This window comes from Hippoglossus hippoglossus, chromosome 1, assembly GCF_009819705.1.
Source record: "Hippoglossus hippoglossus isolate fHipHip1 chromosome 1, fHipHip1.pri, whole genome shotgun sequence".
NCBI lineage: Eukaryota > Metazoa > Chordata > Actinopteri > Pleuronectiformes > Pleuronectidae > Hippoglossus > Hippoglossus hippoglossus.
Genome location: NC_047151.1, coordinates 16824172 through 16848715, shown reverse-complemented (window position 1 = coordinate 16848715; position 24544 = coordinate 16824172). Strand labels below are relative to the sequence as shown.

General features: G+C 41.8%; 2 protein-coding genes across 2 annotated transcripts; one reads left to right on the top strand and one right to left on the bottom strand.

Annotated features, from left to right (window-relative positions):
• The first annotated feature begins 1328 nt into the window (after window positions 1-1328).
• Window positions 1329-10519, top strand: rfc1 (replication factor C (activator 1) 1). The gene is made up of 23 exons (XM_034585592.1): window positions 1329-1474; window positions 2222-2377; window positions 3009-3084; window positions 3194-3310; window positions 3421-3722; window positions 3884-3958; window positions 4621-4698; window positions 4783-5139; window positions 5341-5454; window positions 5553-5732; window positions 6016-6120; window positions 6230-6653; window positions 6779-6888; window positions 7012-7126; window positions 7549-7637; window positions 7961-8098; window positions 8226-8321; window positions 8411-8664; window positions 8748-8865; window positions 9049-9194; window positions 9288-9501; window positions 9673-9882; window positions 9990-10519. The coding sequence occupies exons 1-23, from the start codon at window positions 1472-1474 to the stop codon at window positions 10080-10082; spliced, it is 3570 nt and encodes a 1189-aa protein (XP_034441483.1). The 5' UTR covers window positions 1329-1471; the 3' UTR covers window positions 10083-10519.
• An 883-nt stretch (window positions 10520-11402) lies between these two features.
• Window positions 11403-24096, bottom strand: wdr19 (WD repeat domain 19). The gene is made up of 37 exons (XM_034585580.1): window positions 24090-24096; window positions 22925-23016; window positions 22771-22836; window positions 22541-22666; window positions 22326-22441; window positions 22099-22214; window positions 21897-21977; window positions 21486-21598; window positions 21212-21385; window positions 21054-21124; window positions 20775-20947; window positions 20328-20448; window positions 20122-20228; window positions 19900-20016; window positions 19422-19577; window positions 19019-19166; window positions 18573-18786; window positions 17929-18088; window positions 17705-17815; window positions 17390-17499; window positions 17253-17310; window positions 16914-17060; window positions 16681-16763; window positions 16470-16553; window positions 16237-16383; window positions 15830-15954; window positions 15554-15663; window positions 15369-15437; window positions 15194-15271; window positions 14848-14944; window positions 14614-14738; window positions 14229-14310; window positions 13945-14095; window positions 13698-13821; window positions 13537-13613; window positions 12454-12592; window positions 11403-12197 (listed from the first exon to the last, which is right to left on the bottom strand). Exons 1-36 carry the CDS (start codon window positions 24093-24095, stop codon window positions 12478-12480), a joined length of 4050 nt encoding a protein of 1349 aa, XP_034441471.1. The 5' UTR covers window position 24096; the 3' UTR covers window positions 11403-12197; window positions 12454-12477.
• Between the last annotated feature and the right edge of the window lie 448 nt (window positions 24097-24544).

Below are 24544 nucleotides of genomic sequence, written 5' to 3'. Positions count from 1 at the left end.
TAGTTTTAAAATGGAATAGAAATGAAAGGTGATCAGAAACTGAACATCTCTAAACAGTTTATACAAATTGTTAAAATGTGAAGGAAATGGATTCTGCAACTGAAAAATCTCAATTTAGCTTCATGTAATTTTAAGACATGAAATTGTTTATCTTGTTGATAAAATGCAAACAAAGACTGAAACCCAACGTGTATTTTTTTCTATTTGCTTTTATTCTTTAATAATGAGGCATCAACCACTTAAAGTTGGTGCTGTGGCTGTCTGTTTATTCCTGATTATTTAAAACATGTCTAGGGTTTAAACTGACTTTGAACCATTTGGTGTGAGGGGAGTGAAAACCAGAGCTCTGCTGCACAACTATAAACCTGATTCATGTCAAATTCAGTCATTTAATCTGACCTCTTTACTCCCAATGTGTTTCTGCTTGTGCCATTTCAGCCGAAGGTATCACATAATCAAACGTTTTGAACAAGAGGTCAAGCCCATCTCCAGTTTTTATAGCATACTGCATAAAACAGGGTTAAAACAAAGTGAATATCATTTCCCTCAGACAGTAATGTGGCCTCCCTCAATGAAAGGTCAGAATCTGGAAACAGTTTAAAAATTAAACTGTAGCCAATGTAAAAAGTAAATTCTAATTATAGGGGAGTTGCAAAGATTGTACCTTTTTTTTAATAAAATAATATATCCCCAATCTGTCTTTTTAATAGCAGAATTTAGGATTAGTTTTAAAACGTGGGACGGCATTTTAGATGCTGCTGGAAGGAAGATTATATTTTATTCTACAATCTAATTTATTTATTTGAAACGTATTCAAAGTATTACACTCCAAAAGACCACTTTGTTCCCACTTAAACCTTTAAATAGTAATAATGATACACTTTATTCACATAGCCTTTTTAAAACAAACAGATTGATAAAACAAATCAATATATCAATAATAATCAATTAAACATTTAATGAAATTCCTTGTTTTTGTATGTTTGTTTGTTTTGGGGGCAGTGTGGCAGTATTTTATTTTAATAATAAACCATACTGACCAACTATGACATGTTTACTGCAGATTACTTATTTTGTAACGTGTTGTCTTTCACTTTATTTGAATCATTAAAAAACAGATACAATGTCAGGAAATCATTTATCTTCGGGGCAAAATAAATAAAATAGAACAGTATAAAATCATTGAAATAATCAAAGATGATGATGTTTTTATCTAGAATATAACCTTGTAAACTGAACATGACATATTGACTGTAGATGATTTTTTTTTAACGTGTTGTCTTCCATTTTATTCTTATTACTAAAAAACAACAACAACAACGCAGAGTGACGCACAGGACGTAGACGCAGCTCGCGGTTTGTACGTCATCACCAGGCGTCCGCAGAGTCCCTCTTCGCGCCAAGCGGCTGCAGGATTTTCTGACTCCTGACAAATAACCTGAGAGTAAAACTGCGAGAAAACGTCTCCATCATGGTACGTTACAGACTTTAAAACACGACGAGCGCTTCAATCAAGTGTTAGCTGCAGGTTAAACAGGACAAACCGAACAGTCTGTGGTTTAAAGTTTAACCAGGAACATTTTGAGTATCGTGTTTGCAACCGTTGATATCTGTTGTTTTGGTTAAAAAAAACAAACACATTTTCCTGGAGAGCCCACGTCAGAAAGAGACACGAGTGTGTTTGGTGTCAAACTGAGCGTCTCAGTGTAGACGTCAAAGTAACAGAGTCACCACTGGTTGTGTCTCAGCTGACAAAACTTAGAGGGAAATGGAGTCCAGCATCCTCCAGCTCCCAACTGAGCTCCTCCACAGGACCCTGCAGCAGGTGTCGTCCCAGGAGGGAGACCAGGCTCTGCCCTCCTCTCACTCACCTGCCACAGACTCAGAGCGGTGGTGTGCACAGGCTTCTTCAGGAGACAGGCTCACTTCATGTGGCTGGACCCTGTCTATGACTGGAGAAGACCCCCCCCCCCCCCCTCTCACCACGATGGTTGTACCTCCAAGTGCACTCGTGTGTTTAAAGAGCAAGAGGGGTGTATGGGGAGGGGAGGTGATTGGGATTTACAGTAAAGGAGAGGCGGTGCTGTAATGAATGCGAGTGAACATTCCCCACAGGGTTGTTTGGAAGAAGTGTGTTTTTATGTATCTGTTGTATTTTCAATTAAAATGTCAACAAATGAAGAAATCAACTGAGGAACTCTGTTGTTTTCTGTGCTCTCAGGACATCAGGCGCTTCTTTCAACCGACTGCAGCGAAGCCTGCGGTGCACAAGCCGGCCCCAAATGGAAACGTGAAAGCTGAAGAGAAGAAGAAGAAGAATAGCAAGCCGCTGTCTCCAGAGGATGAAGTGAAGCAGAAAAAGAAAGCGAGCAACAAGGCAAGGAAATGGACTTAACGTAGGACACAGGGAATTTCCAGTGTCCCTGTTAATCTAATCTAGATTTTAACAGTTTTGATCTGGAACTGGTCTAATGTGGAAGACAGCTGTCACACATCCCATTCTGTGTTTTCTCAAATATGAAAATGTGTTTTTAGAGTCGTTAGCTCGCCTAGAATGAAGAAGTCCACATTTGACAGGTCTAAGAAGAGGGATTTTTGATTTGGACCTAGTCCATTATTTTCTGGATGTGAAGAAAAATATTATAATCTCTCTTTTTGTGTTTTTACGAAAGGCTCACTCAACTGAAGCTGTGTTTATAACAGTCTTGATTCTCTCTCTGTTGATCCAGTCCAGATGTGAAAAGTCTGGACTGTAGTTTTTAATGTAGAGATTGGGTTGTAAACTGTTCCTGTTTTATATTTGGTAAATCAGGTTAGTCAAGTATAGAGGGAATATTTTTTTTTATCTGCAGCGTTATATTGTTATTTAAGTTTCTAAGTTTTAACTCCTCTTAATTTCTGTATCCAAATATAACTTCGGTATCATTGTTACCATGTGTCTGTTACTGTATTATTGTATTGGTTTCATCTGGGTTAATTATGTTTTTGTTGTGTTTTGTTTATTTCAGGTCAAAAGCCCAAAAACAGAAGATAAACGCAAGGATGGTGAGAAAAAACGAAAGAAGTCTGCCGTCATAGAGTCGGGTAAGAACGTTGTCGTACTGATACATGGTCCCCTTAAGAATAATGCTCACGTTGCTCTTCATCCTCCCTGTGTGTTTTCTTCACCACGCGTCTTTGTTCTTCCCTCCAGACTCGGAGGAGGAGGAGCCAGTCAGGAAGTCAAAGAATTCCCCTAAAGAGAAACAGAAGAGCAGCAGGGCAGCGCCGCCTCCTAAAAAAGATCCTGTGCAATATGTCTCTGAAACAGGTGATGTTTTTTCATCATTGTTCAGACGTACTGTACATGCTGGAGCTCATGTCATGCTTGATTTAGGAGAATGGTGGTTTTTATAAGATATTTCTCTTTTTGGATTGTAGACTCAGACAGTGACAACTTTCAGTCCTTGAAGAAGGTTTCCCAAACCAAGCATGACGACACGTCCAAACTGAGGAAGTCAGAGGCAGAGAGTGCTCGTCCGGGGGCCAAAGAGGTGGCGAAACCTCCCGTCAAGTCGCCCTCCACACGGGCAAAAACTGGGCTCAAGTCTCCTCCAGTGCTTGTATCCCCCAAGTCGCCTCCTCAGAGCAAACAAACCCCCACCTCAGTGATGGACTACTTCGGCAGCAGCACTATTCAGCGCTCAGAGAAGAAGCTGGTAGCCAGCACCAAACGAAAGGCTGTGAGTAATGACACATGATTTTCTTCAAGGTCACTACTCTGACTTTTACCCATTAATCCCTCCATGGAGTCATTTATTTCTTTGCCTTTCGTTACCGTTTAAAACAACTGGTAATTTTCCAACAAACTGACTTTAAAAAGAAAACCTATCTTTCTCTTCAGCCCATTCAGGACACAGAAGATCTGATCAGCGATGAGGAGCTTGCCAGACAGCTGCAGATGAGTGAGGAGATGGAGGTAAGGGCTGATCGACATAAACAGCAGCTCAGTGAGGAGCTACTAGTCAGAGCTGACACAAGTAGTTGATTTATCGAAGTCAACCAACAGAAAGTTATGCTGCTATTTATATCAAATAGAATGTCACTCGGTGGTGTTCATACCTCTGCCAAGGCCCAACACTCCCCTTATATTCAGTCAAGCTGCACCAAATTTCACACACTAGTAGATATCAGTTCTCTAAATATGCCTTTTTCATCAATTATTCTCTGAGAAATCAATGTCAAAACTTTTCTATTATTTGGATTAAAAGCAGAAAACTAAAGTAATTTTAAACTCTGTGAAAATCATGGGCTTTATTTTCAAACTTTTATTTTATAGATAAAATTACTAAAAGTGATGTGTAGATTAATACATATATGATGTGAAACTATAATTTAAGAAAGAGTTATTACTGTCTTCTCTGTGAAACTTTACAAGTTGTTAAGAATCATTTGGAGAATTCCTGAAATTCAAAATGTTGAGTTAGTGTTTGCTTAAATCCTTGAATGTAAACCCCCCCCCAAAATGTGACAGGTTTTTTTTCAGTTACTCTCATAGTAAAATAGATTGTACTCATAGTGTAACTTTGCCTCTACTTTTCCATTCTCATGCTTTTCCTTTCTTCTCCTGACTTTACTCAGCTGGAAAAGCAGGTCCATGAGGATGAGGAGTTTGCTAGAACACTGGCCATGCTGGAAGAGGAGCCACAGGCCAAGAAGGTAACTAACACAATGATACAAATTCAAGCTCACTTCCGATGCCTGCGGTTATGACATTTAATAAGTAATGTTCTCCTCATTCAGGCTCGTAAAGGCTCTGATGACAAACAAGCTCAAGCTGCATTTCCCAAAAAGAGCTGCACAGACTCTGCTGCTGGCAGCCCGAGCAGTCCACCGACCAGGATCAAGTCGGAGGACGTGATCAGTCCGACTCCTAAGAAGAACCTTTCCCCTGTCAAAGCCAGCTCCAAACTGGCCATGATGAAGAAAAGAGATGAAGAGAACAACACAGGGTCGAAGAGTAAGACCCTCATTTCACCCTCAAAAATTAAAACCTCTCCCAAGAAGGAGCCCATCGCTTCATCGAGCTCACACATGAAGCTCACACCCAAAACAGGAACGACACCCACGGCACTTAAAACGTCTCCCAAGAAACCAGAGGTGAGCTTTGAAGATACCTTAATATCTTAACATATTAATAATATTTGTCCCCAAAAGCCAACTGGTTGTGCAGCAAGGTCACAGAAACTCAGGATAAAATACAAAGCAGAAAAACTCAAAGTGAACATGTGCACAAGTACAGGTGTTGAAACAATTTAAAGAACAAGTTAATATGTCTCATATGTCTCTTAACCTGATCAGAGCACAAGCACGAGTCCTGACGATGCTGAGAAGAAGAAAGGTAACTCGGCAGCTTTCAGGAACTTCCTCAACAGAGATGGACCACGAGCTCTGGGCTCCAAGGAAATTCCAACGGTAACACGCACACACACCAGCCTTCAGACAGTTGTGTAAAGAAAAGCTGCTGACCACCATCATTATCTCTGACTGTACGCTGTGCGTGTTTTCTCCAGGGAGCAGAGAACTGTTTGGAGGGCTGTGTGTTTGTGTTGACGGGGGTCCTCGAGTCTATGGAGAGAGATGACACCAAATCCCTCATCGAGCGCTACGGAGGCAAGGTGACGGGCAACCTCAGCAAAAGGACCACCTACCTGGTGCAGGGCAGGGACAGCGGAGTCTCCAAACTCGACAAGGTGACTGATATGTCCTGAAGAAAGTTGGGTTGATTGCTGTGAGCTAACGCTGACTGATCTATGACTATGACCGATGACGGGTTAAAGAAGAGTTAAAGAAAGTGGCAACTCTACAATAGTAGTATCAACAGTGTTAAAGTTACAGTTATTACATTACAATAGTTTAATAGCAGTTTAACTGTTTAATTTCCCTTCCTGACTCATTTCTGCAATGTTTCCCCGTGTCTGTCTCAGACATTATGTTCATCCAGTTTTTAATTCTCTTCTGTCTCACTCTGCTCAGGCCAATATTTTTGGAACCAAGATCCTGGATGAGGACGCTCTGCTGGAGCTGATCAGAACCAAACCAGGGAAGAAGTCCAAGTATGAGATTGCTGCAGAGGCGGAGGTCAGCAAAGTATTTACTGAAATATAGTATCTCTGACTCAGTTATTCGTTGATTACATTTAACAAATATTTTTATTTGGATGTGTATATCCAAATTCTTTCTCAATTAGAGCAAAGCTTCTAAAACCAGGACTCCCCCCAGCCGAACGTCGAAGAGCACCCCCAAAGCCCAGAAGATCTCTCCTTCAAAGGGTAATTCCAGGTCCCCTCACACCCCGAGCCCGTCAAAGACCGGCCTGGCACAAGGTCACGGGAGATCGACCAGAAGTGGCGGCACTCCACCTGTCAGAGGCTCAAGTCACACGGCCCGGAGGGAGCTGGGCCTTTCCTCCTCATGTTCAACTTCAGCCCCACCACCATCATCATCATCCACAACTGCAGAGGACGCCAGCCTGCTGTGGGTGGACAAGTACCGCCCGCGCTCTCTGAAGACTGTGATTGGCCAGCAGGGGGATCAGAGCTGCGCCAATAAGCTGCTGCGGTGGCTGCAGAACTGGCACAAAAACCACAGTGGCACTGTTTCCAAGCCTCCAGGTATTAGACAGTTTCACTTGAAAACCATAGCTCATTTTTGTAAAGTAAGTGTTAGCTCTGATGTGTATATATATATATCCACCTGTGTTAAAGACCACATGCTTGGTGCTGTTTGTCATGTGCAGTAAGGTTTGGCAAGTTTGGAGGGAAAGATGATGGATCAGGATTTAAAGCTGCTCTGCTCTCTGGACCTCCGGGGGTGGGGAAGACCACGACTGCTGCCCTCGTCTGTGAAGTCAGTCAAAGAACAAGAATATTTGGATCAGTCTTTGGTGCTTTTGAACTATTACTACAACCAGGACTCAAAGCTGTGACTCAGCCTCTCCACTGTGTGTGTGTGTGTGCGTGTGTGTTGCAGGAGTTGGGCTTCAGCTATGTGGAGATGAACGCCAGCAGTACTCGCAGCAAAAACAGCCTGAAGCAGGTCGTCGCAGAGTCACTGAACAACACCAGCATCGAGAGCTTCTACAAAGGTGACGCCTCTCACAGGTTTTCTTTCTTTTTTTTCACATGTGAACCTACATCAGACTTTATAGACACACACACCGTCACATAAATGGTTGTCCTGTGAGCAGGCACACACCTGATGCACAGCGAGCGAAGATATGCCTAACAGCTGAGAACTGTATGTCTGTCATGGTGATGCACACAGTGAAAGCGATATCTGCTGAGGTTATGCTGCCTGCCTTCAGAGGACTGTAAAAACTTAATGGATGTTTTGACTGGACATTGACACAGTGAGGGAGAGTGAAAAGACCAACAGATATTCTTATGTTATTATGTGAAGTGGTAAAATGTTTCAGATTCTGAAACTGTGGCAGGACAAATTGGACTGCCCCAGTCTATATTATTAACGGGAAACACTGTGGTAACTGTTTGTGTGTGTGTTCTCTAGGCACGTCTAATACAGTGAGCAGTAAGCATGTCCTGATCATGGATGAGGTTGACGGCATGGCTGGTAATGAAGACCGTGGAGGAATCCAGGTAAATAAACACATTTCTGTATTAGTCACACAAGAGTTCCACGTTTTTAAAAGATTATCAAACCTACTTCAAAAATAACCAGATCCAGAGGTCGCACTTGTTATCCACTTCCATAAATAACAACTCTCAAATCAACATGTTTCCTTAGTTCTCTGCTCCTAATAACTGAATGTTTTTGAACATTAGCACAATGTCAGACTGAATAATAAAGTGACATGAATGTTTACTGTCTGATCATCTTTCATCTCCAGCTGTCTTTAACATTCAGTCCTCATTGGTTCCTCTGCCATGTGTTCATGATGCTGACCTCTGACGTCTTGTAGGAAATGATGGGCCTGATCAGAAGCTCAAAGATTCCTATCATCTGCATGTGCAATGATCGTAACCATCAGAAGATCAGGTCACTCGCCAACTACTGCTTCGATCTGCGCTTCCAGAGGCCGCGAGTGGAACAGATTAAGGTACACACACACACCCGGCCTGACATCTGACAGTATATTAGAACGAAATGACAAAAGCTTTGAATTCATAATGTCAGCGAATGTAAATATTTACTTTCCCCTCTCACTTTCCTTTTCCATTTTTCAGGGAGCCATGATGTCCCTTACTTTCAAAGAGGGAATCAAGATCCCTCCTCCAGCTCTCAACGAAATCATCCTGGCTTCCAATCAGGACATCCGCCAGGTAAAGAAGACAACATGTCGTAAAAGTCTGTTGATACCGAGGTTCTGTCTCTTGCCACCCTCTCACCAAGCTGGCTTTCTTTTCTCCAGGTGATTCACAACCTGAGCATGTGGTCCGCTAAAGACAAGGTGATGACCTACGACCAGTGCAAGTCTGACGCAGCCAGCGCCCGCAAGGACATGAAGCTGGGGCCGTTTGACGTTTGCAGGAAGGTGTTTGCCTTGGGCGATGAGACCTCCCACATGAGCCTCATCGACAAGTCCGACCTCTTCTTCCACGACTATTCACTAGCTCCGCTCTTCGTCCAAGAGAACTACCTGCACGTCCGTCCAGCGGCTGCCAGGTGAGAGAGGCTATCACAATAAAATAAATGACAATATTTCACAAAAATGTGGTGCTAATTATTATTATTTCATATTCATACAGTGGAGATCTGAAGTCCCACCTGGTGTTGCTCAGCAAGACAGCGGATTCCATCTCTGACGGAGATCTGGTGGACAGACAGATACGCTCTCGGCAGAACTGGTCTCTGCTGCCGACCCAGGTAACACAAAATGATCCTTATATTATAATCCTTTCTGGAGCAGATGGTTTTCTTTAAAATTGAAGGTCTGTTGTAAATAGTTTTTTGTATAAAACACTAAAAGTAATTTTATAACATAGATTCTTGTAAACATAAACTTTAACCTTATCATTCTTGCAATAACTTGTTTGTGTGTGTTCGTAGGCCATCTATGCCAGTGTGTTACCAGGTGAGCTGATGAGAGGCTACATGAGTCAGTTCCCCACATTTCCCAGCTGGCTCGGCAAGCACTCGTCCACCGGTAAACATTCCCGTATCATTCAGGAGCTGAACTCACACATGAGTTTAAAGTGAGTCCAGCCGGCACCACTGTTTATCTTTCCCTAACTCTTTACACATTCAACACAAAATCACAGAGTGTTTAATCTGTTTGGCTCCTGCAGGACATTGAGCAGCAGACAGGCGGTGAACCTGGACTACCTGCACTACCTGCGGCAGGCGCTGGTGAGCCCACTCCAGAAGCACGGAGCTGAGGGCGCCGGTCAGGCCGTGCAGCTGCTGGACAGCTACAACCTCATCAAGGAGGACGTGGACAGCATCATGGAGATCAGCGTCTGGGGCGGACAACCTGACCCCTACTCCAAACTGGAGTCTAAGGTCAGGAGGAGGCGAGGGGTGTATAGTTTGGGCTGTTGGGATTGGCTGGCAGTAGAGCTGAAACAATTAGTTGATTGACTGAAACTAACTCCAGTACATCAAATACTGTGGTTGATGCTGTTTGTCCAAGAAATGAGAGTTTTTATATCTGTGCTATCTTTATCCTCCCAGGTGAAGGCAGCTTTCACACGCGCCTACAACAAAGAAATTCATCTCACACCCTACTCGCTGCAAATTGTGAAGAAAGGCCGTGGTGCTGGTGGTGGTGCTGGTGGTGCTGGTGGTGGTGGGGAGTCAGAGCTGGGAGGAGAGGAAATGGACAATGGACGTCACGAGTCCGAGGAGGAAGGAGAGGGCCTGAAGGCCGACGCTATGATTAAAGTAATTCAAACTGCAATAGTGCAATCGTCTTCTTCACATTTCAAACTAAATCACATTATGTTCTATCTATTTATTATATCTCATCTGTCTCTTGTTCCTCCCTGCAGCAGAAGAAGGCAAAGGCCACCAAGGAGTCGAAAGAGAAGAAAGAAGATTCTGGGAAGGGAAAAGGCAAAGGGAAAGGCAAAGCTAAGAAATAACTGTTCCTCGTCTGCCTCCAACAGAATGTACATTTTTTTCTCTGCACTTAAAACAGTCCTGAAATGAGCAGAAAGTGTTAAAGCTTGCCTTAGACTCAGACTTAGGTAACTCATCTGTCTCTCAACCAAAAACTCAAACTTTTTTTAACTTCCTGTCGCCATCCCGAGCAAATGATGCGTAGTGTCTGCCTGTTCCACCCGTTATCATGTGTGTACCCCTCTGCAGTAACGCGTGTCCAATCAGGAGCGATGTGCGTTTCTTCTGTCATCTGTTTCTGGTCCAGGTGTCGAGGCTGTAAATAATGTGACGGTTACCTTTTTTGCTAGGACCACAGTACATTAATACTCCTGTTTGGTTCTACGTTTAGCACTGACGACTCTGTAAATGTCACTTTTGTAAAGATTTCATGAGGATGAATAGAGAAATATCTCACTCATGAGTGTCAGTGTTTTTTTTTCTAATAGAGAGAGAGCAGTCATGCTTTATAACATGGTGTCACATTTCTTTTTGAAGTTAAAATCTGATATTTGTATCATGCATTTGTTTAAACAAATCCAGCCACTCAAAAAGGGATCTTCGCTGGAAAAATAGAAACCACATTCAGCTCAAGGTTGTCTATTAATGATGATCCTATTTTAAACAACAAGACAAACTAGAGATAATGAGATTAGCAGATTATCTGTCATTGATGATTAATTCCAGCATTATTTACCCAATTCTTCATATTTTGAAAGATTGTTTGGTCTTAAATGTTAAAATTACCAAAATTAGTAATACATTTTTTAATCAAATAATTCCATTGTTTTTCTCTTTCTGTCAAGTAATTGGTCAATGATCCAATAATTTAAGATCTTATTATTTAGTGTAGATATTTTTAATCAAATCCAGTACTGCTAAATGGATAAATGTAGCATTACTTGTGCAGTTGCTGCTCTTTTGGACAGAAAACAGCAGCATCGATGTTGGAGCTTTCACTCAAATCGAAATATTCTTCAGCGTGTGCAGTCGTCCATTTGTCAAGGAAATCTTTTTTTCCAATATAAAACTTTTAAACCAACAAACCTAAAAAAAATTACAGTTCCACAAAATCTACGTTTAAGACAACTGGGCGAACTTCATCTGAAGAAGACTGAGGTAGGTGATGGAAATCTCCAGAACAGCTCCTGACTGGACCTAGTGGTGGTGAGATGCTTGGACAAAAATATCTAAATGTTTATCAAAATAAAACTAATTTCAGTTTAATTTCAAGTAAACAGCACTTTACCTCTACATTATGTTAAATCTTAAAGACGCTGAAGAACTAAACAGCCTTAATCAACATGAGTCACAATTTCTATATTCAGTTTATTGTTTTGTTTTCACACTCTAAAACATTAATAAAATGATTTGTCATTATTTGCAGAACTAATTGACAAGTGGAATCAGTAAAAACCTTTGTCCTAATCTTACAAATATTCACTGGTACACAAACATGTCTTAATGTATGATGCCACTCAGTTTATAATTTTGAGTTTGAGTTTATTTGAAATTGACATGACGTGCAAAGAATCTGAGCTCAAACAAGAATCAGTAACACATAAACAAACAAACATTACATTTATATTTGTACTGTGTATCAAAAGTCCCTGTAGTCTTTGAAACTGTTTCTCTGGTTCACATCATAGAAAATGAAGAGCTGCATAAATTCCATTCAAAATATATAATCTATTGCTTTTTCTAAAATTAAGCACTTTATTTCAAGATTTTTTTTTCAAAAGCTTTTTCTTTTTTTTTTAAATGCAAACATTTTACTTTAAACCAGAAAAGAACATTTATTTTATTATTAGAGTTCCTTCCAGTTCAGTGTGAAAATGAATAATATTCATTGTTGAAACACTATTGACATGATCATACAGACATTGATACAACTAGGGTACTTCAAGATTATTTTTTAATAGACGGCTAAACCTTTTTGTCAGATTTGTTTGTATTTAAGAGACGATTAAATAAATATAAATTACACAAGTTTGTTACATTATCTTTTGAGAAATTCATAATTATATTAAGTAATACAAAATAATCATTAGATGGATAGATACAAAAATAATAATAGTATAATATGACTGGAGCCGCAGCAGCAGCCAGTAATTACCTTCATGTCCAGTCTGACACCTCAGGCTGTCTTCACCTGACATCTGCCTTATTAGAGAAAGAGGGAGTGTGTGTGTCGGCTGCACAGAATAAACTGAAGATGACAGTATTCAAGAATACTGAAGAAAGAGGAAATTAAAGAAGAAAAATCGAGGGAATGTGATGAAAAGCAGAAGTTGGCTGTGACTTCTGTTGCTTCCTCTTGTCTTTTAGCGCACTAACGCTCCAACGTGCTGATTTTTTAATAGTTGCAGACGTTTGTCTTCATGGATCCAGTTGATCAGTCTGCAGGTATTGGGAACAATCCGAGATCTTCTTCAGCTGTTTGAGACTCAGAGTCTCTGAGCACATGGGACACACACCCTCCATCTCCAACAACCTGAGAAAGTACAAAACAGTCCAGTCTCGATTTGTCAACATGATGATGAAACGAGGCTCGACTGCGCTGATACTGGAATCGTGATATTTTGGGAGACGCAGACTTTAACTCTTATGTCTGAATACTACGCACAAAGCTGCTGACCGGAGAGGAATAGCTTAGGCCAACTTAGCATAAAGGTGGAAATCACTAGCCTTGTGTGAAGGTCAAAAAATGACATCATGTAAATTAAGTATAAATAAATAATTACATACATAAATGTCACATGAATAACTCTTTCTACCCGCTCCTTGCAGTCCACTAATTAGGGCCCGAGCAGCGAACGGTGGGAGGCCCTATTGAAATTGTAAGGATTATTCTTATTAGGGCCGTCTGTCCGTATTCTTTTTTTTTGGGGACGGACAGACGGACGGATTTTATTTTATTTTATTTTTTCGTCCGTCTGTCCGTATTAAAAAATCAGCGTAGACAAGGAGCAGGCTACAGATCACTTCTTCAAACGCCCCCACATCCCATATTTGTACTTTTCAGCCCCAACCAACGCTTCCTCCTGTGACATCAGTTGAGAACTACAACAGATTTCACACAACTCCTTTTCTCATATACAGTGGTCCCCACTAAGACCTGGAGTTACTAGGGACTAAATTGAAAATCCAGTTTTAAAGTTTGTTTGCACTTAGTTTAACCCACATTAGGGAGGTTTTCTGCCTTAGATTTTGGCAAATGGCAACTACAGCAAATACATGCAGTTTAATTAACCCTCATATGCACTAAGAATTAACTGATGACCAGAAAAACACAGGAGCGATTTGTTCACGTTCCAACATCAAACAAGCACATTTAGTCTTTTTGATGAAAAGATCCACATGAATTTGTTCTGTGTTTACCTAACTGCCTCTAAACTACAGCTGCTGTGTGGATATTCCTGCTTGTGCGGTACTTACACAGTGAACTGCGAGTAGAGAGCAGGGAATTCACAGTGAGGACACACAGACCAGTCTTCTTTCAGCATGTGACGACCCTGAGGACAATCAAAAGGGAGCAAAGATCAAATAAAATAAGTTCAAAGTGTTGTGCTAACTAAAGCGTCATGTAGTGTTCGTACCGTGGCGATGCAATAGGGCAGGTTGTTCTTGCAGGAAATACACAGCAGCTCGTTCTGTGGGAGCTGGCAGCCACAGAACGGACATGGAGTCGTTTCCTCCTCCAGCTCTGACGTATCTGGACGTCTGTGGTGCCGACACATGTAAAGTGGAGAAAAGATTCAAGGAGGTGAGGAAGGAGCGGGAGAGGGGGTGTGAAACATTTTTGCTCGGAGAATAAACGTAAGCATTCAGTCATTAGTCACTGACCGAACCATAGCCTCAATCTTCCTCCTGTACTTCTGGTCGATCTCGTTTCGGTACTCTGGTCTCATCAGCATGGCCGCCAAGCTGAAGGCCGAGTTTTTCAACCCGGCGCGGTGACACTCGATGACTGCCGACGTCAGAATGGGAACAACATCTACACACACACACACACACACACACAAACGCTGATGAGCCTTCCAGGGGGACATTTTTAAAATTCAGTGAAATTTAAACTTAGTTTTGTGTGAACATCACAACAGATTAAGGTTTTTCCTGCTTTGACTCACGTGCAGGAAACTTGCTGATGTTGTTGCTGACTCGAATGAGCATGCGGGCCCCTTTAAGGTGGTCTCCTCTCTTCACATGCATCTACAGAAAAACACCAATCACAAGGACAATACTCATATTTAATGTTAAGGTAGAAAAGCTTAATATTTAACATTTAATCTTATGCTCCCATAATACTATATATATAAACCCTATCATATTGGATTTATTCAAAATGGCAACTTAAATACTCCTTATGTCATAAATGCAACAGTTTGATTAATTCCTGTTGAGAATTGTCATCTCTTTCGTGTTGGACTATTAGTGTTGCTTATTGATCCCTGGGGGGAAATGATCTGTCATGTCTCATGTAACGTGTGTGTGATGGACTTCAGCAGGTCTGACCTTCACAAGTAGGTAGGAGTGAAGGATCATCAGATTGGTGGTCATCTCCGCAGGGATCTTAATCTTCTGGGCCTGCAGCTCCGTGTACATGCTGAACAGCACGTCATGGGCGTTACGGTAGTTCCCTGCACCAGTAACACACACACACACACACACACACACAAAGTACAGTTGTATCCCGTGTGCTATGTATTTCTTGTCGTTTGGATAGTGTTTGTGTGAACAAGCTTGTACCTGCACACTGCTCCTCTCTGGCGATGATGATGGCCGTACGAGCAGCCTCCCTGTACTGCTGCAGCGCCATGTAGAGACGGAAGAGGTACTTGGCATCCTGTGAAGATGAGAGAAAGGAAACAAACCGTCCACATTTAAGATGATTCACACACATGAAAGCACCGGGTGAGAGACTGCTGCAGCTTTCACTCTATGTGTAACTGGACCACTTTAAGGCAACAGGCCTGAAAAGGACCCATTCGATTTTGGTGTGAATTCAGATTTTCTTCTGGAAACGTCAAAGCGAAATGATGTAGCAAGAACAGTCAGAGTCATTGAGCCTCCAGTGTTCCAGTGTGTTGATTACCTTGGGCATGCCGTCACTCTCCCCCATCAGGTAATCTATCAGCTGATTGGTCAAAGAGTTGTCTTTGGCCTGACCCACCTAGAGTACACACACACACACACATCAAAAAACATTTAACTGAATATTCTTGCATCATTTTGTATATGTGTTCAGATTGACACAGAACAGCTCTCACCGTCTCAATGGCCATCTCAACGGCCAGGTTGTCGTCTGTGTTGGAACACTTCAGGAAGTGTCTCAGGGCCTGAGAGGCGGTGGACACGAAGACAAATCAGTCAGTCTCTCAGTTGTTGAGTCATATAAATGATTAAAGTGATAAAAACTAGTATTGAGTAATTACTAAGAGCAAAGAGCTCTTACTCTGCTGTACTGTCCACACTTCTGGAAGAACTTTCCAGCCTGAAGATGTTTCTTCTCTCCTTCAAAGTAGAGAGCGATGCTCTGGTAATCCTCCTGTGTCGCCTCGGAGCCTGATGAACACACACATGCAGTTATGTAAAAAATACTAAACTTAGAGAACCTTTATTTGGAATTACACCAGGCAACAAGCAAAAAGTGCAACAGGAAATAATGTTTGATGCACTTGGAAAAATGTCAATATTCTCAATATACACAAACACTTGAACACAGACTGACCGATGATGTCGGCGTAGACCTCCATCTTTCCGTGCTGCTGTGCCAGCTGGAAGGCTTCATCGTTGCACTGAGACAGAACCAGGAAGTGGATGGCCGAGCTATAGTCGTTCAACCGTAGGAAGAACCTGAGACACAACAACATATGTTTTAGGTCTTTTACAAAAAACAAAACCTCGTACAGAGAAATAACTCAAGTAGAAAAGATAAGTTGATTCAACATTTAGTCAATCAGCAGAAAATGTATAATTTGATAGACAGTCAAATTTGTTTTGTTCCACTATTGTTGTGTAAAAATCTCAAGCTGGAGACAAGGAGAAAAATAAGAATTAAGACTAGAATAACTGTTAGAGTTTTAGGTGTTGTATATTAGTTGGAGTTATGTGTGTGTGTGCTCTCCTTTGTCTTACCTGGCAACCATTTTTGCTCCCTCGATGCTCTGCGTCTCCCTGACGATGCGCACAGCGTCCTCAGGGTTGTTCAGGTGGTCCAGCAGCACTCGGATCACGTTGTCCCAGTCCTTCGCGCTCTCATAGGCCTGTGCTGCATCCTTATACCTGAAGCACACAGCGCACACATCGTCAGCTTCTCTCTCAGTGATCTATCCGTCTTCACTGTTAACACACTCAGAGTGAGAACCTACTTTCCATCCGCCTCTTTGGCCTTGGCATACTGCAGGTGGATCTTGGGAGAGGAAACATGTGGCAGCAGCTCTCCCACCTTCGACCTGAATATAGAAAAACAAAACAAAAGAATTAGAATAACATGAAGGAGGAGAGAAACTTGCACATGTATTTGTGTGTTGGTGTGTGTGTTGGTGTGTGTGTTGGTGTGTGTGTTGGTGTTTGCCTCACCAGTTCTTGCAACGAATGTAGACAGACGCAGCCTTATCATAATATTGGCCTTTCTCATAGAGCTGAGCAGCTTCAGAGAATTGCTGTGAGATATAACGGAGAAAAAAAGGAAACATTTCATAAAAACACAAACGTCAAACCCATCAGATCACTGTTTCACTGTTTACAGATGAAGTAAAATGTGAAATTGCCACAACATAGTTAACAAGAAAGACAAAAGGGCGTGTCTGCACCTTCATGCTCTCCAGTATGGCTCCACATTCCTTCTTGAGCACTCTGCTCGGGTGCTGAATAGCCTGTGCGGCTCCTCTCCTGATGTCACCCATTCTGATGGACATCCTGGCTACACCTGCTTGACACGCCTCGTCGTGCTCCTGGAACTGCACAGTGAGGGAAACACGGTTGAAGGGGAGGGAAGAAACTTCAAATAATAATAATACATTTTATTTCATGATATCAACATAAAAAATAAAAAAATAAAAACCTTCATGATAAACCATCCTCATCCATCCCACCTTTAATATTATTATTATTCCAAAAACAAGAGTTCAAATACACCATATTGTACTTACTTTATTATTGTGGGTCATGCCTTTTTCATAGTGAGCCAGTGCATTCACATAGTCTCCACTACAAATAGAGAAAGAGAGGTTTACATACAGAGTCCATTAACTGGTTTAAATGTGTGTAGTGTGTGTGTGACACTCACATGAACTCCAAGTGGACAGCATATTCTTTGGATATAAAAGGGATCTGATCTTCTGCTAGCCTCTTCGCTAACATAAGAGCGCTGTCCCAGTGCAACAGGTCTCTCCTCATCTAAGACACACACACACACACACACACACACACACACACACACACACACACACACACACACACACACACACACACACACACACACACACACACACACACACACACACACACACACACACACACACACACACACAGTTTTGTTAGAGAAAAGCACAGACAAGCCTTGATTTTCCAACACATACAGTGTACAAGAATACAAACACACCTCCAGGGCAGCGACTGGGCAGTTTGAGGACAGGTAGAGGGTCTGAGCTTGGTTGTAGTCTTCTAGAAACATGGCCAAATGTCCCGCCAGCAGATTCAAGTTCACTGTACCCTGAATGGGCCGAGTAACAGAAAACAGAGTAACGTTGTGTCAAAAAAAAAGACAGAAGCATTTTCTTTCATGTTGACCATGTAAGCATGTAAACCACTGTGTGTGTTTTCTACCTGGATACCCAGCAGGGACAGGACCATGCCCACGCTCCCACTATTGCGGTAGACCTGGATGGCCAGATCGACCTCCATGTGTAGCAGGCACGTTTTGCCTAACTCTGCCCAGTCTGCATCGCTGCCTGCGGACTTGCACAGATCCCAGGCTTCATGGAACCTGGATGGGAATATGAAACGCACACGTTGTAAACACAAACATAAAAACAGTCAACAAACATAAGTTTACACAAACTATTTACTTCTTTTGTTGATAAACATTTCATATTTCGTGTGGACTCTAAAATCTGTAATTTTTCACATACTGTAATTTATTCCTGTAATGTATTTCTGAATTTTCACAGGTTTGTCAGCAGATATGGTCATATCATCAACACATTACAGCCATATTTGGTCTTGAATCATTCAGTAACTGGAGCTGATTCAGTGAATGTCCATTGACACATATTTTAAAACAAAGCAGCTACCTAATATGAAACATGCATCATGCATTATACTGAATTAACTGTCAGAAATGTACTTTGAAAAGAGCTTTGAATAACTGTGTTTAATAAAGTAATACATAAAGAAGCTAATTCTTTTTCTTATCCAGCCACATTATTTAAAAGGAACATCTAATAAAACTGATCCCAGACTGAACTCACCTCTTCAGCATGAGAGCCTGTGTGAGCTGCTTGCTGAACTCAGGCGGCGAATCTGTGGATGTGTTGGTTGAGTGCTTGAGGAATGAGTGTGTGCTCAGAGCCACTTGGCTGGTCTTCCCACTTGCTGTTTGACAAGTCAGATCCCCATTGTACAAGAGCAAAGGCTTCTGGGAAAACAGGAGCGTGGTGCTTCCCACCAGAACCACTCGGGGGCCTGGGAAAACAGAGTCAGAGAAAAGTAAATCGCGTTTCCCTGAGTAATTTGCAAGGCGTTCATATGCGTTTCTTTCCATTTTTTTACATTTATAAATGTTTGATGTTGCCTTCATTGTAAGCCTCTCTGAATGGGACATGGGAGGATTGAATATGTGAGAGACCAGAACTCTTGATTTAGTATCTAGAATTTAGTTAGTGTGTGTGTGTGTCATGCTGTGATATCTACCTACCGTATATGGTGGTTTTATGCAGGGCGTAGGTGTAGACCTTGTCGTTGTCATAAGCTACAAACACTCCTCTGTCAGCATGCCAGTTGTCCCACAGCACTCCTGTGATGGTGGGAGAGAAGTTGGGGAGCTCGATGCAGGGGTCCTTGGTCTGGATTAGACAAGAACAACAAATAGGTTTATTAAATGCAGTTGCTTTAGTTTTCAATTGCTCCTCTTCCATTGAAATCACTCACTACTTCTTATTTTGTCATTTTACTTCATGGTTTCAAGTAGTTTAAATAGGTTAAATTGTGTAAATTGTTATCAATGAATCCTTAATGAACTGGTTTTATTGAAGTGCAAACCTCACTGTATTTTCACCCGTCCGTATTCATATGTGTACCAAGTAACCATATGTACTAACATTTTCAGGGGAGAGCAGGAAGCCGTTGTTTTTGTCATCGATGAAGACCAGCCGAGTGCCATTTAGGTCAGGGAACACTTTCCTCACGCCGACTGAATGGCTGTAGCTGCTCACAGTCTCCCAGTCCTCCACCAGGACACACACCACATTACCTGACTGAGGAGGAGAGAGAGATGGACAACGGATAAGAACATCCAACAGAAAGAGAGACAATGTCAAAAGCAGAGTAGTAGGCCACAAAACCACAAACGACTGAAGAGAACAAGTTTGGGGGAAAGAAACTCAGTTAAGATGACTGAAAACTCAAAATCGTCCCTACCTGAACTTTGATTTGTAAATAACAAATATAGAAATGGAACATTCTGATAACCATCAGTGTTAACAGTAAGTCTCCTAATAATTGTCTGCAGAGCAGCATCCCTATGTACCAAGTAGGGGCAGAGTGAGCTGAGTGAGGTGAGGATGTGCTGAGTCTTACATCAGTGCCGTAGTACAGGAAGTCAGAAGTGAGGGCGTGGCAAAGGATCCGACCACTCCTGTCATCATCAGGAAACAACTTCATCTGTTTTTTCTCCTCGTGGTCTTTGCCTTCGATCTAAAACACACAACACACACAATAATAATACATGATGAAGCCTCTAAATTCATTGTTTATTAGTGAATCAAAAGAAAAACAAAGTACTGACACCAGATGACTCACCATGTGCAGCTGCACCTTTCCCTCAAAGAGCGCTGCTGCGTAGTCGGAGTTCAGGCACATGCTGGCTATCGTCCCCAAATACTCAAAGTCCTTCAGCTTCTTAAAACCTTAGTGATGCACAAAACAGTTCAGTGAAACTTAGGGACAAACATTTACATGACTTAGACACAACATATAACATTTCATACACACACACACACACACACCAGGTTCATTGTCTACAAGTGCATAGAACCAGGCTCTGTTGTTCATCCCCACCGCCACATGGTACGGCCCAACTGCAATGAAAGTGGGCTCGACGTCCACGTCTATGACCACAGGGGTCTCCTGAAGAACGAGGGGAAACAAAGTAGGATTTAGTTGTGAATCTAGTTGGTAATATTGTGCACACACAGCATTCTGCCATAGGGGATGGGGGGGCTGGCTGAGAGGGGATGGCAGAACTGGCAGGTTATTAAGGGGGATATCTTTTTAGTCATTTTAGTTAGATATCCTCTCACCCCCCTACAAATCGTCTACTAGTCCTGTATTAATCAATTCCATCTCACAACACAAACATTTATTTGAGATATATTATATCAATGTGTGTGTGTGTGTGTGTGTGTGTGTGTGTGTGTGTGTGTGTGTGTGTGTGTGTGTGTGTGTGTCCTCACCCCTTCCACCTGGTTGGAGACGGTGACCTCCAGCAGGGAGGTGAGGTACGCCAGCCGCGTACCAAAGCTGTCACCCAGAATGGGCAGCTTGGTGAGGAAAACATGGAGTGTCCCTTTCTGTGTGGAAATGGCCAACAGCTGTCCGTCATCTGTCCAGCTCAGCTGGTCCAGACCTGAAATAAGAGAGAGGAGGAGGAGGAGAGGCGGGTGAAGGAGAAGTTGTGGTGTGTTCAAGATAGCGATTTGACAGTTTGGCTGGAGAAGATGACCGTCTCTCACCTTTAGTCTCATCATCCAATCGAACAACATTGCTGATATCTTTGAGCTCAGACAGCTCGTGGATTTTTATGCTGCAACAAGAAACAAGCGACGTAAGTTTTTCCAGCTAATAAAATCAACTGAATAAAGGTGCTGTCTCTTTTAAAGCCTGTGTTTACCTGTTGTCCCCACAGGAGGCAGCCTTGTTTAATGATGGTGAGATAGCCACACTGTTCAGACTATCTTTATGGTTGTGAGCCTGGTAGAGCTCCTCCCCAATCTCCCTGATGTGAGTGGAAATAACCACAAAGTATCCATGGGAGAATCCAATGAGTATGTACCCATCACCGTACCTGGAAGTGACAGACAGGGAGAAAGCACTCATTTGAATATCGACATCTCAAGGCCATAATTCCATATCTTTGGTGTGTGTGTGTCCGGATGTGTAAGTACCAGCGATACGACACGATGTTTCCATAGCGGCGCTGGAAGGTCAGTTCTATCCGGTTCTCAGGATCATTGATGTTGAAAAGCATCAATATCTTCTTTTCCACAGACACACTCACCTGAAGGGGAATAGTTGCAGGAAGGTAAACATTTGCAAAGACATAACTAGTGCATTCTAAATATCAACTTTTAACTTTTATCTCACAATTATAAATCTTTTTTTTTTTTTTTTACCCATAAAGATTACAGTTTTATCTGCTCTGGGCATCTTCGTTGCACAATGTTAGTAATTATTAAACAATTATTTTCTTTATGCAGGTTTTAAATGTGTGTCAAGATATTACAGATTTCAACTTAAGACACTAGATTGTGAATATGTAATAAATGTGTGATGAGTTATTGACTGTTTACACTTACAGTGCTCTCTCCTGGAGAAGACCTTTCATCTGTCTTCATCACAGAGAAGTAAATTTCATCAGGCTCACCGCGAAGTGTTATCTACCAAGAGAGAAGTTAGATCAACTGGATCAATCTCCCTCCTTTGTATTCTGACACCAACACTGATGACCACATCAATTAAAGTACTTGTTTGTGCTGCCTGTGTTTATATGCACGCTACCTGTCTGATGGTGTCCCCCTCATGATTGCTGATGCTCAGCGTGTTGTCTTCACTTCCAAGAGCCAGGAGATTCTGAGCACTCCAGCACCCACAGGTGATCTTTTTAGTGTGTTTACCTAACATGTACGTGGGGAGAGGGACAGACAATCAGAACAACGGGAGAGACCAAGGACTGACAGAACCAGAAACAAGTCTCTGTACAGTTGTGTTGTGTTAGAGTGTATTACCCAGAACAGGGATCTTGCGTGAAGTTTGCTGATTGTAGATCAACAGGTTTCCTTTGACCGTCCCGACGGCCAACATTGGGCTCGTCTTTGACCACAAGATGAAAGACATCTGATCTCTGTTGCAACGAATGAAAATGAATACTTGTATTAAAATCTGTGAATTTTTCCTAAAGCCAACTTCTCCCTCTTTATAAAGGCGATGCATGAATTAATACCTCATGCCGCTGTCTATCTGGGAAGTCTTATTGACACTAGCATCCCAGAGGAAGATGGAACTGGATTTTGCAGCTATCACAGCCAAAATGTCTCCATCTTTATCCCAGTCCATACCCACACAGCGCCTAGCGGAAGTAGGAGAAAGAGGAATTCATTGTAAAAAGATGTAATGATCCAACTTTTTTCTGATTAAATAACGTCAGAGACAAAAAGATGTTCTCACACTTACCCTGGCAGCTTGAGTTCTGTGCACTTGTGTCCATGTCGATCAAATATTTTCACTGAGTTGTCTTGTCTGCATAAGAAATGGACTGTATATTTTAGCTTCTGTACTGAAGTTAATTTGAATAAAAGGACAAAAAATATTAAACATTGTGACTCACCCGGCAACAGCAATGTAATTACCAAGGGTTTTCTGCCACTTATACAGCAGGTTAGAACCCGCCCAGGCTTTGTCAGCAAGAATGAAAACGTTCTGTGGACAAAGATGACTTTTTAAGTTAATTTGCAAAAAAGATATAAAAGCATGTGAAATTAAAGAGCCATTCATAGTTTTCTCTGGAGGAAAAGAAACAACATCCTACCCTACTTGATGTTAGCCTTCACTGACTGGCTGCTCTTGATCAAGCAATTCAAAACATTTGAACGCTATGTTTCAGCATTTTAGATAAATAAACTTGAAGCTATGTACTGTACATTTGCACTTAAATTAAATTAAATGTGGTAAAGACTTAAAAAATGTCTTAGCTGTTAACTACCAGCAAAGAAAAAACAAAAAAACACAAACATCCAGTGAGTTTGGTCAACCCTGTGTCTCAGAGATCAAAACCATTCATTCAATACATTTTTTTTCACACAAACTTTTAAAATAATAATTCAAAAAGGCATAAATCCGTCCGTGCATGTAGTAATGACAGAGAGTGGATGTAGCACATCAACAGGTGTCTTACATTGATCTAAATATACAGACAATTTCTGATATAATATAGAGTGACATACATGTGTTTATTCACTGAGCCTAAAGCTATGGCTTCACTTTATGTCATGAATGATGCAAGATTTGACCACAAACTATAAGGCACTTGAAATATTACCAATGACAGAAAGCTCATAGTAGCTCAGCTGTGTAAACAATGCAGGCTCCCACTTTGACATGCTGCTATTATTGTTCAGTAAATTAGCTGAACAGGAGGCTGACATGTTGTGCTTATGAAATCTATGGTAGCGTCTCCTGACACGTATTAAAACAACGTTCAATAAATAATCTATACTCGTTTCTAGAGTGTAGATTGATTAATAATGAATCGAATTCTTTTGCTCACTTGCGCTGACGCTAGCACCAACAACATTTCTGCTTTTAACTAACTAAACTGAACAAATAGCAGTTAGCTTGGTTTCCAGGGGTTGCCATGGTGATCATAGCTACCGTTAGCAAAGTAGCCAGCTAGTTCTCTGAAGCCCGTTCCTTTTACAAACGTAACGTCCAAACCTTGAACGCCAACACAATGCTGTTATTCATTAATACGTCTTTCCTTTGGGATTGATTACCTTCATCTTCTGCTCTTTCACGGGTGTTGAAAAGCAAATCGGCGAGACTTGATTCACTATTCTTTTTCTTCTTTGATCGGTTTACTGACGATCACCCAAAGTCAAGGTGCCTTTAAGATTTCACCATCAAAAGCAAATCAAGGCATCTCCTATATTACATCAAAGCATCTTCGATGTTAGGTCAAAGTAGTTCGGACATAGTCGTTGCCCGGATCCCACTCGCGACGCTGCACGGACTTCCGGCGTTGCACAGACTTCCGGTGAATCCCGGTGACACTTACCTTGACACTTGTACACAAAATCCATCCAGACCACGTGGAAAGTAGGAACATGACGGCCACGAAGATCTGACCTACACTGGCTCATCTCAGGACCTTACGAAATATCCTAAATGCATCATTAAATGCCACCAGGAGCTTTTTCATTAGAGCTGTACTGTAACTGCACCACAAGTG

What these genes read in the sequence shown, in the direction of transcription:
- rfc1 (XM_034585592.1), top strand. An exon ending in AAAAGAAAGCGAGCAACAAG is followed by an intron (nt 2,378 to 3,008) that starts GCAAGGAAATGG and finishes TGTTTATTTCAG; the next exon opens with GTCAAAAGCCCAAAAACAGA. An exon ending in GTCCGTCCAGCGGCTGCCAG is followed by an intron (nt 8,665 to 8,747) that starts GTGAGAGAGGCT and finishes ATATTCATACAG; the next exon opens with TGGAGATCTGAAGTCCCACC.
- wdr19 (XM_034585580.1), bottom strand. An exon ending in GGAGCAAAAATGGTTGCCAG is followed by an intron (nt 15,955 to 16,236) that starts GTAAGACAAAGG and finishes GTTGTGTCTCAG; the next exon opens with GTTCTTCCTACGGTTGAACG. An exon ending in TTGAGATGGCCATTGAGACG is followed by an intron (nt 15,272 to 15,368) that starts GTGAGAGCTGTT and finishes TGTGTACTCTAG; the next exon opens with GTGGGTCAGGCCAAAGACAA.